This window comes from Branchiostoma belcheri, unplaced genomic scaffold (assembly GCF_001625305.1).
Source record: "Branchiostoma belcheri isolate BF01 breed outbred unplaced genomic scaffold, Haploidv18h27 scaffold94, whole genome shotgun sequence".
NCBI lineage: Eukaryota > Metazoa > Chordata > Leptocardii > Amphioxiformes > Branchiostomatidae > Branchiostoma > Branchiostoma belcheri.
Genome location: NW_017804620.1, coordinates 476,074 through 492,462, shown reverse-complemented (window position 1 = coordinate 492,462; position 16,389 = coordinate 476,074). Strand labels below are relative to the sequence as shown.

Here is a 16,389-nt window from a genome sequence, read left to right as displayed (position 1 = left end):
TACCTACCGAACGAACTACCTACCGAACGAACTACCTACCGAACGAACTACCTACCGAACGAACTACCTACCGAACGAACTACCTACCGAACGAACTACCGAACTACCTACCTACCGAACTACCTACCTACCGAACTACCGACCTACCTACCTACAGAACTACCTACCTACCGAACTACCTACCTATCTACCGAACTACATGTACCTACCTACCGAACTACCTACCTACCTACCTACCTACCGAACTACCTACCTACCGAACTACCGAACTACCTACCGAACTACCTACCTACCTACCTACCGAACTACCTACCTACCGAACTACCTACCTACCTACCGAACTACCTACCTACCGAACTATCTACCTACCTACCGAACTACCGAACTACCGAACTACCGAACTACCTACCTACCTACCTACCTACCGAACTACCTACCTACCGAACTACCTACCGAACTACCTACCGAACTACCTACCTACCGAACTACCTACCGAACTACCGAACGAAAATCAGCCAAAACTAAGAAAGGTGTTACATTTGCAAAGCAAATGCATAATGTTTACCTTCGCGTATGGTCTGCTTTCATTCTTACTAAAAGGCATTCATATATGTGGTCAGATAGGGGTCTAAATCCCTCCTGCTAAAAAATTGCAACATGATCCAAAACTAGTAAAAGACAGTCTGGTTCTGGTCATTGAACTTTTTGGTTTGGAGGAAAAGAAGAGGAAGAAATTGAGCAAAAACAATATGTTTTCCTTCGGTAAACATAAAAAGATAACAGAGAGATTAACCCACCGGCCACAGGTAGGTAGGCGTTCTCCCCTGCATGTTGACACAGAGCTTTGGTCGCTCCCTCGTAGATGGGGAAGGGAGACTGCCCAAACGCCAGGTGGTAGACCTACAGGGGAAGAAGTAAAGAACAGGTAGAATGAATGAATGAATGAATGAATGAATGAATGAATGAATGAATGAATGAATGAATGAATGAATGAATGAATGAATGAATGAATGAATGAATGAATGAATGAATGAATGAATGAATGAATGAATGAATGAATGAATGAATGAATGAATGAATGAATGAATGAATGAATATTATTGACTTGTTACATCTAACCCTTGAACATCTAACTCTAGACAGTTTAAAGCTATCTAATGACAATGCCCCTACTGTACGTGTTGACAGCGAGTTCCACTCTGCGATAGTTCCAGGACAGTACCTTCTCTCCACCCTACTATACAATTATCGTTTACAAGTCTCCTCTCTCTTTTATTAAAGAAGTGTAACGTTATGCAGAAGTTGTGTACCTTTTCTCCAGCCTTGCGTAAGTTGCGTATTTTCTCGTTCATCATGAGATTAGAAGCGGGGCAGTAGTTTGCCAGGTCAGGCCGCAGCAGAGAGGAGAAAACTGGCTCCATCTTCAGCAACTGTCTGCTCCTGCTGTTCTGGAGAAAGATAGCTATTCATGAATGTTGTAATCTCCAAGCAGATGGAATGAATGAATGAGGTAATGAATGAATGAAGAAGGGAATGAATGCATGAAGGAAGGAAGGAAGGAACAAACAAACTAATGAATGAATGAACAAACAAACAAATGATCTGGCCCAGCCTCTGTGTAAAGCAAGTACTCTAAACTTCTATGGCTGCAATTCTCCTCTCTCTTACCTTGAAGAACACAATCATGCATTAGTTGAGCAATTTATTAACAAGCATCAGATTGGTCGACGTCACAAAAGGTCAGATTCCAAAAAACAAGCCTGACGTTTCTCTAACACCTAGTTAAAGCCTACTACAGGCTGAATGTGCTCTAGACAAAGAACATCCCTCCTGGAGCCTTGGATATCATTCTACCCTAAATTCACTCATCCATTCAGCTAAAGGGACTATTACTGTGGTATTACATGTACCCATATGGGCTAGTATCAATGATTGATAAATAAACCACTAAAGATAAGATAATGGCATGCTCAGAGGTTAGTCTGGCTAGAAAGTGTTGAAGACAAAGACGGGACATATCCTCCAGACAACATTCTTGAGATAAGTGTAGAACTCACACCCCTCTAAATGACACCAAACCTGAACACCTGGGCCCAACCCTTGGGAGCGGCAGGTTCTAATTATCACTTACGCAGACGGGTCATCTTTAGGACAAAGAAATTAGCCATTGCTTTAAAGACTAGTTCACATCTGGGCTGTGACAGTTTTTGTCAGTCATTAACCCTGGTGCTTGAGTTGAGGTGTTCAAAAGTGTTTTCCTATTAAAGATCAACAAAAAAGTTTGCCCATCGCCATCAAGTATATAGGGCCTGGTGAGTCAGACTACAGGTTAGGTTAGTATGTCAGGTATTATAATTACTGTCTCCTGTTGTGCTGGTTTGAAACTGGGGTGTGTTACGCCAAAGGGGGTTTGGCTTTTTAGGCTAATAACACAAATACAGACAGTTGTCGTAATAAGCTTGCCATTTTCTTAGGTTCTTTACTGATCATCCTGAAAAACTAAATGGAGGGCACCATTAATTTTGAGCAACCAATTCCCAAGGGACGTAACCACCACACTTAAGGATATTTTTGTCATGAAGTCTTTTCTGGAATATTACTGGAACATTACTCAGACTCTCTTGAAACAATGCATTTTCCACGGAGACATTGTAAGTAAAATTAGATCTAAAAAATCATCAAAACTGCTGATGTGTGGGGAAAATGCCAGATGTGCAGCAGCCTCAAACTGTAAATAATTTATGTTTTCATACATTTTTAAAAGAAAAGGGAACATCTGCGTTCATATCAGCTCTATGTACCTAAAAGCTCTTCAGATGTCTAGCTAAAAGATCAATTCAACTGGAAAATTTCCTTTCAGTTAATTTGACTCGATCTCCTCAACATTTAGCCTGTACTTTCTGATTGCATCATCCTAGTAGCCTCCTTGATCCAAGGTTGGCTTCTAACCAAGGACATTCTACCAAAACAACCGTAATTTTACAGCAAAAACACATCCCCGCAACTGTAACAAGACTTTTCTATTCTCTAGATCGTCCGAAAATACGAATATAAACGCAAAGGCAGCCGATCGTAATAATCAGAAATGCTTACCTTGGTTTAAAGGCTGTCTAGTAGGACCCGGTCTGGGAAAATTATAACACAAACACGCGCATTAAAAACCTATGACGACATCGAATCGCCAGACCCACCATGTAAACAAATCTCGACCAATCAGTGACCAGGATTCGGGGAACGCCCTCCTCATTATGCATGACGTATCGCCCAGAGACGTGCTCGAATTTGAAGGTCAAACCACTGGCGTGACCTTCGTGTTAGAAGTTTGGAATTACCGATGTTTTGTCGAAATTTACGCCTGAAAACTCGCCAGCCATTTTAGTGTTATTAGTGTTCGCGCGTTCACTAACCTTTGAACTTTGAGAATGTCCCATTCACAGAGAGGGGTGAATAGTCCACTAGCCTTTCTGTCAAAAAGTGTAATTTTTACGCACATATAGGCAAATTTTGGCTCAAATTACTTTACAGCTAGCGCCAAAAAAGTTTGTATGTTAAATTATTTTGCAGTAAATTTTGCAGCGTTATCTTCTTATTTTCATTTTAAAACTTACCAACACACCCCTAGGTCTCTACTGTAATCTTCTACCATGGTCAAAGGTCATAGCTTGAGTTTGGAACTTTGGACCAAGAGACAAGACTTTTAGCGGAAAAGTGTTCTTTTTCCCACGTTTAAGTCAAGAAGGGCGTCTTTTAGGGTCTCTAGCTGCCGTTTCAGGTAATGCACACACTTTTTACGACGTAGTTTTCTTCAAACCAAACTCTAAAGCCGTTTTATTATACTCCCAATAATAAGAGTTGGGGGCGTGTACAATATAACGTTATATAACGTTACATCATATAACGTTTAGATTTTGGGTCTGGGGTTAGTTTTTTAATGTATAACGTTATGCAAAAATAGGATAACTAATCGTTGTCGTTAGATCAGTGTTAGCATTGTGTTGGGTCTGTCTCTTTTTTTAAGTAAAAAGATACAAAACAGTCTCATAAATATAGCCTCCACTAGCCGCGGCGACTGTTGCAGGGCTTCTCTTGCTTGCAGTCTTTTACAGTAGCCCTAACAACAGTCGCGGAGCGGTGCATTGGGCCAAATGAACAAACATGCGTTTTACCGTGCCGGAACACTTTGAGACCGAAGTTTGCACGCCCCTAGATTCCTAACAGCCTCACCTAACGTGCCGGGGTGTTTTGCGCGTCAACCGGCCCCTGCGCGACTCGTATCGCCACTATTTGCGATCGTTCCCCACGTAAAACATAACAGTTGGCCGCCATTTTTGATTTGAATCAGCCGCCGGCAAATTTGCCGCTATGTTTCTGATAAGCTATTTCTATGGATCAGAAAAGTAGCGGCACATTTGCAAGTAGCTGATTCAGCGCGCGGCTGACCAAGATGGCGGCCACTCGGCTTATGAATACATGGGGAGCGATCGCAAATAGTGGCGGTACGAGCCGGACAGGGGCCGGTTGACACGCAAAACACCCCGGCACGTTAGGTGAGGCTGTTAGGAATCTAGGGGCGTGCAAACTTCGGTCTCAAAGTGTTCCGGCACGGTAAAACGCATGTTTGTTCATTTGGCCCAATGCACCGCTCCGCGACTGTTGTTAGGGCTACTGTAAAAGACTGCAAGCAAGAGAAGCCCTGCAACAGTCGCCGCGGCTAAGCCTCCACTACTTCTACGGGAATACACATGGGTCGTAGCATTTGGCAAAATGGAGAGTAAAATTGGCCAAGGGAGTCCGGCCGCGGGGAGGTAGTTTCTTTCCCTCCTGCGCGGCCAGTCAAACCTACAAGGCGGCCAAACTCCCCTGGCAAATATTCTCCTGTATATAGCCAGCGTAGTTAGTCTGGTAGAGACTATCATAAGTCGCTGACCAATAGGTCATTGACCCTTGGACCTGTGGTAACATTTCCAGGAGTGAAGATGAAGACCAGACTAAGTGAAGACGGCACCAAACTTGTGGCAACCTACGAGCTGCATCCTTTTGACTTCGATCGATCAGGTAAGACTGGAAGGTGTTAGCCTCCATAGCATGCCAAAAACTGGGGGTTTTGGGGGTCTTCAGGGTCTTTGGGAGCTTTTATGTGCTATTTTCTGATTGCATATACTAGTAAACAACATAGCCAGCCTGGTTGAATTACCCACGTTTTTAGAACTGGGCTAATCAGAAAACAGCCGAAGACCACCATCTCTAAACTAAACTCAAAGTTATTGTAAACAGCAGCAACAGTAGGCCACACCAATTTGATCAGTTGTCTCTTGGATTTGACACACTTGATAATTTAAAAAAGTTGGCTTGCATTACTGAAATCCCCAGTAGGGCATGTTTGTAATCCACAGTGCTCTTTTTGGCTCCATTTTCACTTTTCAGTTCTATTTTGACCATAGTGCTACATTTTTATTATTTCTCAATGCGACAACTGCAAGAAACAAACAATTGAATAGGAGTGGCCCTCTGTTGCTGCAGGTAGGGTGCAGGTGTGGACTTACCTGAGAATGCTGGAGTTCGCCAGAATCGCCGCAATCCAGCCTCTGATCAAGGAACACACCGGGACTCAGAACGACGGGTCAACAGCTTTCGTGCGCTACCAAGAAGTGGAATTTTCCCCACGATTCTATACCATTGTAAAACCCAACACTTCCTTGGTTATGGCTGTTGGGATCAGCTATGTCGGACGTTCTTCGCTAATCTACGATTATGGTATCCGTAGCAATGCAAGCGATGACATCATCGGTCGCAGCTTCACTCAGATGGTCCGAGTGAACCGAAAAACGCGTCGACCAATCGCGTGGCCCGACGCATTGATCGACAGGTTTAGTAACGAAGGCCAGGATAGGCCAGTTGTTCCTGGACCATTTGAACAAATCCCCGAGCCAGCATTTGTGTGTAAAGTAAGAGTGAGTAACAGTGATATAGATGTGAGGAAACACACCAACCAGTCTGTGTATCTGAGGTACTGTTTGGATGCAGCCGCTATTGCTGCTCGTAGGAACAGTTTTTCTGTCATCAAAGACATAGCTCTCTGTCCAATCAGAAAAGTTGGTATTTTGTACCAGAGAGAGGCTCTGTTAGGGGATGAGCTGACACTGGAAATGTGGGAGGATCAGGGTTGTGCGGAAATCCTTTGTTTCCAGATTAAGAGGGGAAAAGAACACATCACCCAGGTGACAGTGCAGTTTTATGTTGAGAAGGCCAAACTGTAAGATTTTAGAAGAACCAGAATAACTAAAAAAGATAAGGCTGAGGTGGCAAACAACTTATATCTACTTCAAGTACAACTTGACAACACCAAGAGAATTTGATAATGCACATGGGTACAGTGAGCTGTATCAAATGAAATATGTTAAGTTACAACTATTTGTAGATTAGGATTGTTCAGATCAAGATGTAGATTATGATAAGAAATAAAGGTACATATTTTCAACAATCTTCGTGAATGAGACTCTGCTAAGCAGTTTGACTGTATTGTACATGATCTACTTTAGATGCTGTTATATATGATATGAAGAAAAGCTGCAATAAATGTTTTCATATTCAGCAGATGCTGCATGTGTCAGTTCATTTGTTTTCCCTTCCGCTCTTAGCAAAATTAGTATATTTCTGTCCTGCCTTTTATAGTAAGAAGGATGGCCACAAGTTTGTTATTTGATGTTATATAACTGAATTTAGATGCATGCTTTTTTTAGAGAATAAAAGATTGTCTGTGGTGTAAACAGTGAAAATTCTGCAGTCCGATTATTTTCACAGGTCACCTGACACCCTGGGTGCTCGCTCTCCTGATTGGCTACGCCCGTCTGGCCACCCTCACGGAAAAATCCGTCTTCCTCCTTCCGGGCTACTTAAAGACGATCACCAGTTTCTTGCGTTACCAAGAGTTTCACATCCAACCCGGATTCTACACTGACGTGAGGCAAGACTCGACTGTGGTGGTGACTGTTGGGGTCGGCTATGTCGGCAAGACGTCGTACGAGTTAAAGGGAGATGTCAGACTTGCAGGTTTGTTTTCTTACGTTAACGAGTATAAAACATTAATTTCAGTTTCAACACCAGTCACCATGGTGACTGGTGTTGGGTTACATAATGTTGCAATTTTATAGGAGACTCCTGACTGACCAAATATATGAATGTACATGTATTTGAATAAGAAGAGCAAACCATATGCGAAGGTAAACATTATGCATTTACCTTTCTAGTTCATTTATTCATCCATTCATTCATTCACTCATTCCTGCAGGTTCAGCGGTGTTGCTGTGCCGGTTCTCAGTCACCAGTGTTGTAGTCGACATCACAACTCGGCGGCCGGTCGCCCTCCCCGAATCCTTACGACAGAAAGCGACAAGTCCCCGGCCAAACCCCAGCCTACCCTTTCCATCCACATTACCTTCTGTGCATTCGCAACAGTTCGAAGTGCGGGAGAGCCACTTGGACTTTAACGGTCACACCAACCAGTCCAACTACATCATGTTTTGCTACAATGCGGCCGCATTCGCTACAAAGGCCGGGAGATACCATTCGCTTAAGGGGGACCTGTTTTCCGACTATCGGGTGAAGAAAATCGCCATGTTGTACCAGAATGAGGCTCTCTTGGGGGATTTGTTGAACGTGGAATCGTGGGAAATACCAAAGTTGGTGACCTTGGGTTTCAAGGTCAAACGTGGGGAGGATGAGGTAGTCCAGGGTTTGTTTGAGTTGTATGGAGAGCAGAGGGCAAAACTGTGAATGGGATAGGGAACAGAACTATCGCAGAGTGGAACTCGCTGTCACCAAGTACAGTAAGGGCATTGTCATGAGATAGCTTTAAACAGTGTCTAGAGTTAGATGTTCAAGGTTTAGGTGTAACAAGTCGATCGGTGTAATTTAGCCAGCTGCCGCCGCGCCGCGTGCCTGGAAAGCTGGTGTGTTACGCCGAAAGGCTGTTATACCGGCTATACGGATACAGATACAGAGCTAGTATTCTCAAGAACATGACCGAATGAAAGAACATTTACCTAATGAAAACATTTGGAATACACCAGTTTTCTTTAACACAACCAAGATAGTTTTCCTTCCTCAGAGCTTCTGTATCCTATAGTTTATCAACCTTATGAAACTATTTTCAGAAGGAAAACATATCGTTTTTGCTCTCTTCTTCCTCTTCTTTTCCAAACAAATAAGGTCAATGACCTGAACCAGAAGTCTATACCATGGTAACTAGTGCTAGGTTACATTATGTTGTAATTTCATAGCAGGAGGGATTTAGACTCCTGTCACCATATATATGAATGTGTTTGAGTAAGAATTAACAGAGCAGACCATATACCACTGTACGAAGGTAAACATTTTGCATTTGCTTTGCAAATGTTACCTTTCTATTCACTTCTTTTACATAGGCCGACAGGGCATTTCCAGTATAAATAAAGGCTATTGATTGATTGATTGAGTGACAGTTTTCAGAGTCAGACAAAAATATAACATGAGTGGGTTACGTAACTGGAGTCCAACCAAATGTTATTCTTGAAGGCATGGCAAGAGCCTTGGGACGGTGCCTTGAACATGTGTGACGATTTTACACAAATAAAAAAAAAGACAAACTAAGATAAACTTACGGTATCATTTCAACGAATTCCGCATGTTATGATTTTATGGATGACATCCGCGCGCGCATTGATTTTCTTTTCCTGCTCTCAAAAAAAAAAGATCACGTCCTCCGAGGCTCTGGCCTGGGCGCCATGTGCCGTAGTCCATGGTAGCGACAATAGCGAGCCGGCGGTAAGTACGTAGGACGGCACCCAGGCTGCCGACGCTCCAACGAACTCAAGAACTCAGTACAGTTCGGACTCATTAATTCTACAAAAAGAATGGTGGGAGCACTAGGACAGTAACCTGTCGTGGGTAGCTTGACACATCCTATTCTGTCCCCTTTCCTTTATCTATGTCTCAGTAACGTCCAAAAATAAAACAAGAAAAGAAAATAGTTAAGAAACCTCTTGTCTCTTTATTGATTTTGTTATATCCCAATTAATCTTCGGACACGAAGCCAAGCCAAGATACCCCAAGTAAAACGGGATGTCATCCACAAAATCTAGTCAGTGTCTGTACGAGTTAATTGTGACGCTCCGATATTTTGCAAACAAACTTCGTGTCGCATCAGGAGCCGGATGCGCGAGCCATAATAATAAACAAATGTTGAGAGATTTGCGATAAGTTCCGGGTGTTCAAATAAGGCCACAGCAAGTAGTTTTTATGGATGACATCAGCGTGCGCGTTGATTTTCGCCTGATTTTTTGGTGAAAAACAAGATATTTTGTTGCCCTCTGACAATGGTCAACATGCCGAAAATGGGTAAATATGTCTGTTGCCATGTCGGAACGTGGATGACAGATAAATGTGAAGAGAGGAGACAAGAAAAGACTCTGGTTTAATGTTTTGTCTTTTACTTTGTTACAGTGTTGTATTTCATTCCTTTATATGTGATGTTGCCACTGAATAAAAAAAATCTTGTTCAACAAGATTTATGATCTAAAAATTTGAAGAACTGATATAGAATTTTTTTTGGCCCGCCTTGTTTTTTTTTCGCCCTATCGCATTAGATTTGTAGTCTGTGGAGGATGTCATCCATAGAATTTACTTGCGGTGGCCTAAAAGCCACTTCTGGGTGAGTGAGGAAAAAAACACAACGATTTGCAGACAAACTTGGGAGGTGCGTCGCTAGAGAAGTGTCTGTTGGGTAAGCATTTTTACTTAATAGGTAGGTATTTTGCCATAAAGTGCATATGACAAACACTCTCATTTATTTACTTCACCAGCAGTGAAAGGGGTACTAGTGTCACGGAAATGAAAAGTAACCTATAGTAGGTGTCACTGGAAGACAGAAGAAAAATGTCCAGACTATGCATGATGTACAAAATGACTAATAAACTGGTGGACGTACCAACTACTAAGTACCTAATACCAGCCAGAGAACAAGAAACAGTCATGCCTTCAAGCACCAGAGTTATCAACCAAGGATTGAGATGTTCAAAAATTCATTATTTCCTAGAACTATCGCAGAGTGGAACTCGCTGTCACCAAGTACAGTAGGGGCATTGTCATTAGATAGATTTAAACAATGCCTAGAGTTAGATGTTCAAAGATTAGGTGTAACAAGTCGATCGGTGTAATGTAGCCAGCTGCCGCCGCGCCGCGTACCTGTGAAGCTCGTGCGTTACGCCTTAGGGCAGTTATACCAGCTATACAGATACAGGTACATCCTGTTTTCAGGCAATGCTGGGTATACAAAGCACGAATAACAGACTATACAATAATACGAAATCATATGTATAAAACTGTATGTTGTGAGGTTGATATGATGCATCGATATAAGCAAAGGGAACAGTTGTCATTTTGCCAACTGTAAATTGTGTGTGTGCGTGTGTGCGTGTGTATATCTGAGTGTGAGTGTGTGTGTGTGTGTGTGTGAGTGTGTGTGTGTGTGCGTGTGTGCGTGTGTATATCTGAGTGTGAGTGTGTGTGAGTGTGTGTGTGTGTGTGTGTGACTGTGTTCGTCTGTAATTTGTGTGTGTGTGTGTGTGTGTGTGTGTGTGTCACTGTGTGTGTGTGTGTGAGTGTGTGTGTGTGTGTGTGTGTGCGTGTGAGCGTGTGCGTGTGTGTGGTGAGTGTGTGCGTGTGCGTGTGTGTGTGAGCGTGTGGGTGTGTGTGGTGAGTGTGTGTGTGTGTGTGTGTGTGTGTGTGTGTGTGTGTGTGTGTGTGTGTGTGAGTGTGTGTGTGTGTGTGTATGTGTGTGTGTGTGTGTGATTGTGTCTGTGCGTGTGTGTGTGAGGGGGGGGGGCTAAATAAAAAGTTTTGTGTTGTGTAAAAAATAGTCTCTTTACTCAGACCCGTCTCATATTACAGAACCCTCCGACGGCAGCATGGTCAGGCTTACTCTGAAGAGATTCTTCTTTCTCGTCCTTCTGTGCGCCATCGCAGGGTTTTTATATATCAGCAGGTTGCTGGCCACGCGTCGGAATACTACAGAAGGTAAATGTATGATGTTTATCGAAGGAAAACATATTGTTTTTGCTCAGTTTCTTCTTCTTCTTCTCCAAACAGTGACCTATGACCTGACCAATGACATGATTTGTTGTCGTCTGTCACCATGGTGACTGGTGTTGGGTTACATAATGTTGCAATTTCATGGTCTGCTCTGCTCCTGTCACCATATACTAGTAGTACATAGTGTGTTTGAGTAAGAATTAACAGAGCAGACCATATCCGAAAGTAAACATTATGTATTTGTTTTGCAAATGTTACTTCTCTGGACCAGACGGCGGTCACTATGGTAACTGGTGCTGTAGCAAACGCACTCTGGTGTTGGATTACAATATGTAGCAAGTGGCAGGACAGAGTTTGAGGGGATGGTCACCACACATATATATATATGTGTGTGTGTGTGTGTGTGTGTGTATGTGTGTGTGTGTGTGTGTGTGAATAAACAGAGCATGTAGTTCGTTAGGACAGACCATGTGAAGGTAAACATTATGTTGCCGTTCTAGCTTGTAATGTCAATTTGTTAACGTAGTCTTTATTCATTCATGCATTCATTCATACAGCTACCCATTCAGCTAACATCACACCGATGAGACATGTATACAACCGAAAGCCCTTCAACCTACAACCCAACAACCCAGAACCCACCAACTTGGAACCCACCAACTTGGAACCCACCAACTTGGAACCCTTCAACCTGGAACCCACCAACCCACAACCCTTCGACCCACAACCCTTCAACCCACAACCCATTGACCTACGACCTTTCAACCCACAACCCTTCGACCCACAACCTCTGAACCCACGACCTTTCAACCCACAACCTTTGAACCCACAACCCTTCGACCCACAACCTTTGAACCCACAACACTTCAACCCACAACCCCAAAACCCACAACCCATTGACCCACAATCTTTCAACCTACAACCCTTCGACCCACAACCCTTCAACCCACTACCTTTCAACCCACAACCCTTCAACCTACGACCCTTCAACCCACAACCCTTCAACCTACCACCTTTCAACCCACAACCCATTGACCCACAACATTTGAACCCACAACCTTTGAACCCACAACCCATTGACCCACAACATTTGAACCCACAACCTTTGAACCCACAACCCATTGACCCACAACCTTTGAACCCACAACCCTTCAACCCACAACCCTTCAACCTAAAACCTTTGAACCCACAACCTTTGAACCCACAACCCTTGAACCCACGACCCAGCAACACAACAGAGGTCATCAACCCACATCCTTACAAGTTCACCATCAACAACCCTGGCAAATGCAGCAAAGGTAGAGACATTTCATTTGTTTTCTGAGGAAAAACGTATTGTTTTTGCTCTGTTTCTTCTTCTTCTTCTCCAAACCAATAAGGTTAATGACCTGAACCAGACGTCTCTCACCATGGTAACAAGTGTTGAGTTACGTCATGTTGCAATTTTATAGCAGGAGGGATTTGGACTCCTGTCGGACCATATACTGTATATATAAATGTGTTTGTGTAAGAATTAACGTCGTATTTAAGCGTACTGAAAGGTGACGAAAAGGCGGAATTTGCCTTTCAGCGGCCTTTATGAAGTCGTTAAGTCTATTGAAATATTTTCCCACCTTTAATAATTCGTAACATATTGCGGAAAGTTTGCTTAAATATCGGTTTTCGTGCTGTGTAAATAAATGGGATAAATAACCAAAGCTGTCCTTTTCTAGACGTGTTTCTTCTCATTATGGTGATCTCTGCGCCGGGAGACGCTGATTTGAGACACGCGATCCGCAAGACGTGGGGGCAGGAAACGATTGATCCCGACATTGTCATGAAAACTGTCTTCACGGTGGGGATACCAAACAACGCTTCCGTACAGAAGAATCTGGAACACGAAAACACGCTCAACCAAGACATCATCCAGGAGGACTTCGTGGACTCGTACCGGAATCTGACCCTGAAGACCGTCATGTGTCTGAAGTGGGCGTCAGAATTCTGCCCCGGGGCCAAGTTCGTCATGAAAGTTGACGACGACACGTTCGTGAACATCTACAGTTTAGTCAGACATCTGAAACGTCTGTTTGCAAACAAGACCACCAGGCTGGTCACCGGGCATGTCAACTCGGGCGTAGAACCGATTAGAGACTCAAATGCGACGGAAAAATTTAGACGATGGTACATCAGCACGAAAGACTACCCATGGGAAACGTTTCCAGACTACGCTAGTGGACTCGCTTACGTGATGTCCGGCGACGTTGTACGGCCGCTGTACGAAGCGTCGTGGACTGTGAAGTACCTCTTCTTAGAAGATGTGTTCTTAGGCCATTGTATGGAAAAGCTTGGGATCAAACCCGTGCATCACGGTGGCTTCATACCCTACCAAGACTGGACGACACCGTACTGTACATCTGTTGAGCTGCTGGCTGCTCACTGGTCCAAAATTCCTGGCTCTATATACGCCGCATGGAGCAGACTTAGCAACATGTGTGTGGGGGTTGCAAGCATTAATGACGACAAACTCTACGAATGGCAAAATCTTATAAAACAACAGCAAGCAAAAAAAGCACGTCTAAATCTTTGAGACATATTTATGTTTACAGAGGGAAAACATATTGTTTTTGCTCAGTTTCTTCCTCTTCTTCTTCTTCTCCAAACATTGACCTCTGACCTGACCAATGACATGATTTGTTGACGTCTGTCACCATGGTGACTGGTGTTGGGTTACATAATGTTGCAATTTCATGGTCTGCTCTGCTCCTGTCACCATACATGTATGTGAATGTGTCTGAGTAAGAATTAACAGAGCAGACCATTTGCGAAGGAAAACATTTTGCATTTGCTTGCAAATGTTACCTTTCTACTTCATAGTTTTGCGTCTAGCAGCTGTAGGAATGACATCAATCGCTAGAGGTCCTCATTGATACGTGGAGATGAGTCATATAGCCACTGCGGTTATCAGGGGTGCAAGAGTATACAGTGCAATTTTACGGAATACAGTACAAGTTTACTAGACTACAGTGCAATTTTACGGAATACAATGCAAGTTTACTAGAATACAGTGCAATTTTACGGAATACAATGCAAGTTTACTAGACTACAGTGCAATTTTACGGAATACAATGCAAGTTTACTAGAATACAGTGCAATTTTACGGAATACAATGCAAGTTCACTAGAATACAGTGCTATTTTACGGAATACAATGCAAGTTTATTAGAATACAGTCCAATTTTACGGAATAAAGTGCAAACGTATTAGAATACAGTGCAATTTTACGAAATACAGGGCAAAAAAAAAAAATTCTTACATTTTCAAAATGTATATTGTGCAAACTTTACTGCCAACTATTACAACATCCATTTGTCACAGCTGAAACAACTTTGAAAAATAAATATTTACAAATGGGTTTGATTCAGTAGGAACATCACTTATAAAAGGAATGAAAATACATCGATGCTTCAAAGTAAAAGACAAAACAATAAATCAGAGCCTTGTCTTGTCTCCTCTATCTCTTCATAGTTATCTGCCATCTACATTCCGGCATGGCAACAGACCTCTTTGTACAATTTTGGCGTGTTTACCACTCAGATGAAAACAGTATTCTTTTTTTTTTTTCAAAAGCAGGCGAAAATTAATGCTCGCGCAGATGTCATCCATGAAATTACTTTCTGTGGCCTAACCAAAGCTAAGTACTCCTTTTCACCTGAGTGGACTGAGGAAGGTCGTGTAAAGTGTCTTTCCCAAGGACACATTGACAGGGTAGGATTAATAGGATTCGAACCCGGAACCTCTTGGTTCAAGGCCTAACACGCTGCGGTTACGCCACACGACCCCACTTTTTATATCTCATCTTTGTGAGGTCACGGCATCTCAAAACTGTGTGCTGGTCTTACACAAATAAGAAGGGCAGAAATAAACATTAGTGGTAAAATTGTCCACCAAATTCTACATGCTAACGTTATACGGCCGGTACTGATACTCTAATAGGTCCCACTGATGTTTTGAAAACAGCCACTACACACGGATGCGGAGGAATATCAAAGCAAACAGATATTTTCGGCGATTCCACGTCTTGTCGACCTGTTTACATCCACTTTCTTCTGCTAATGAGAGATAACCTGACCTGGGAGCCTTGGCCAGTAAACAGGTAGGTGAAGGTAAGAATGTTATACCAACCTCCTTAAGGTTATCCAGTCTTCTGGAATCGGCTGGGAAGAGTAGAAATTGGGCAGATATAGAGAGTGATAACATGTAACATGCCAGGGGAGTTGGTTAGCTACTAGAGAGTACAGCTTGCCACACTGTATTCCCTAGCGGACCAACTCCCTCTCTTATTTTCCCAATTTCTACTGTTTCTACTGTAATTTTCTGAGAGCCTTGGCCAGTAAACAGGTAGGTGAAGGCAAGAACGTTATGTCATTGTCAAGCTCCTTGATTAAGGTTAAGGTTAGTCTCTACCAGGCTTCTGGAGACTGCTGGAAAGAGTAGAAATTGGCCAGACAGAGAGAGAACATGTAACATGCCAGGGGAGTTGGTTTGCTACTAGAGAGTACAGCTTGCCTGGTAAAGGCTAGGTTAAGAATATACCAAGCTCCTTGGTTAAGGATAGCCTCTACCAGGCTTCTGGCGGCGGCTGGAAATAGTAGAAGTTGGGCAGATAGAGAGATAACATGTAACATGCCAGGGGAGTTGGTTTGCCACTAGAGAGTAGAGTTTCCTACACTGTATTCTCTAGCGGACCAACTCCCCTGGAATGTTATCTCTCTATTTGCCCAGTTTATACTGTTTCCAGCCGCCTCCAGAAGCCTGGTAGAGGCTAGCTATAGGTTAAGGTAGTCTTTTTGAGGCGGTAGGGGCAATGGGTTGTTAATCCTCTGTGCCTAGGACACAGTATTGGAAGGTAGAGCCCATCCCTCTCCTTCCACTGTGTAATGAATGCATCTCTGTGTAAATGTGTGTGTGTCTGTGTGTGACTGAGTGTGTGTGTGTGTCTGTGTGTGTGTATGTGTGTGTGTGTGTGTGTGTGTGTATGTGTGTGTGAGCGTGTGTGTGCGTGTGTGTGTGTGTGTGTGAGAGAGAGAGAGAGAGACAGAGAGTGTATGTGTGAGTGTGTGTGAATGTGTGTGTGTAATTCTTGTAATCTAAAGCCTATAACCCACTCAGCCATAGAGCTGGCTACAGATATGCATAGTTCCGGATATCATAGCATTTCTCATATTACATTCTAGAAGGTAATAACCCTTAATGTGTACAAATAGGTACATATATCAAAGAACGTTTAGACCTTAGAACAAGTTGATTCATCTATTGTTTTGTACGTAGGTCAATTTTGTTGTAC

At 43.0% G+C, this 16,389-nt stretch overlaps 3 protein-coding genes across 3 annotated transcripts in view; 2 read left to right on the top strand and 1 right to left on the bottom strand.

Moving 5' to 3' along the window:
• Window positions 1-1,449, bottom strand: part of LOC109461620 (aspartate aminotransferase-like) — an 11,476-nt gene extending 10,027 nt beyond the window's left edge. Inside the window, exons 1-2 of the mRNA XM_019757999.1 lie at window positions 1,311-1,449; window positions 798-900 (exon numbers count right to left, since the gene is read on the bottom strand). Coding sequence (XP_019613558.1) covers window positions 798-900; window positions 1,311-1,421 — 214 coding nt within the window. The 5' untranslated portion in view covers window positions 1,422-1,449. The remainder of the gene's footprint in view (window positions 1-797; window positions 901-1,310) is intronic.
• A 3,527-nt stretch (window positions 1,450-4,976) lies between these two features.
• Window positions 4,977-7,873, top strand: LOC109461545. Its single transcript, XM_019757924.1, has 4 exons — window positions 4,977-5,055; window positions 5,521-6,165; window positions 6,802-7,050; window positions 7,289-7,873. The coding sequence occupies exons 1-4, from the start codon at window positions 4,977-4,979 to the stop codon at window positions 7,771-7,773; spliced, it is 1,458 nt and encodes a 485-aa protein (XP_019613483.1). The 3' UTR covers window positions 7,774-7,873.
• Window positions 7,874-12,157: 4,284 nt separating this feature from the next.
• LOC109461544 (beta-1,3-galactosyltransferase 5-like) lies at window positions 12,158-13,719 on the top strand (the record flags this gene model as incomplete). The annotated part of the gene is made up of 2 exons (XM_019757923.1): window positions 12,158-12,365; window positions 12,780-13,719. Coding segments are annotated over 2 exons (1,062 nt in total), but the record flags the coding sequence as incomplete, so codon positions are not given.
• Between the last annotated feature and the right edge of the window lie 2,670 nt (window positions 13,720-16,389).

Bases quoted from the DNA above. Each gene is read 5' to 3' on its own strand.
- LOC109461545 (XM_019757924.1), top strand. From the start codon at position 4,977: ATGAAGACCAGACTAAGTGAAGACGGCACCAAACTTGTGGCAACCTAC. The intron at 5,056-5,520 runs GTAAGACTGGAA...CTGTTGCTGCAG, and splicing joins TTTTGACTTCGATCGATCAG to GTAGGGTGCAGGTGTGGACT. The intron at 7,051-7,288 runs GTTTGTTTTCTT...TCATTCCTGCAG, and splicing joins GGGAGATGTCAGACTTGCAG to GTTCAGCGGTGTTGCTGTGC.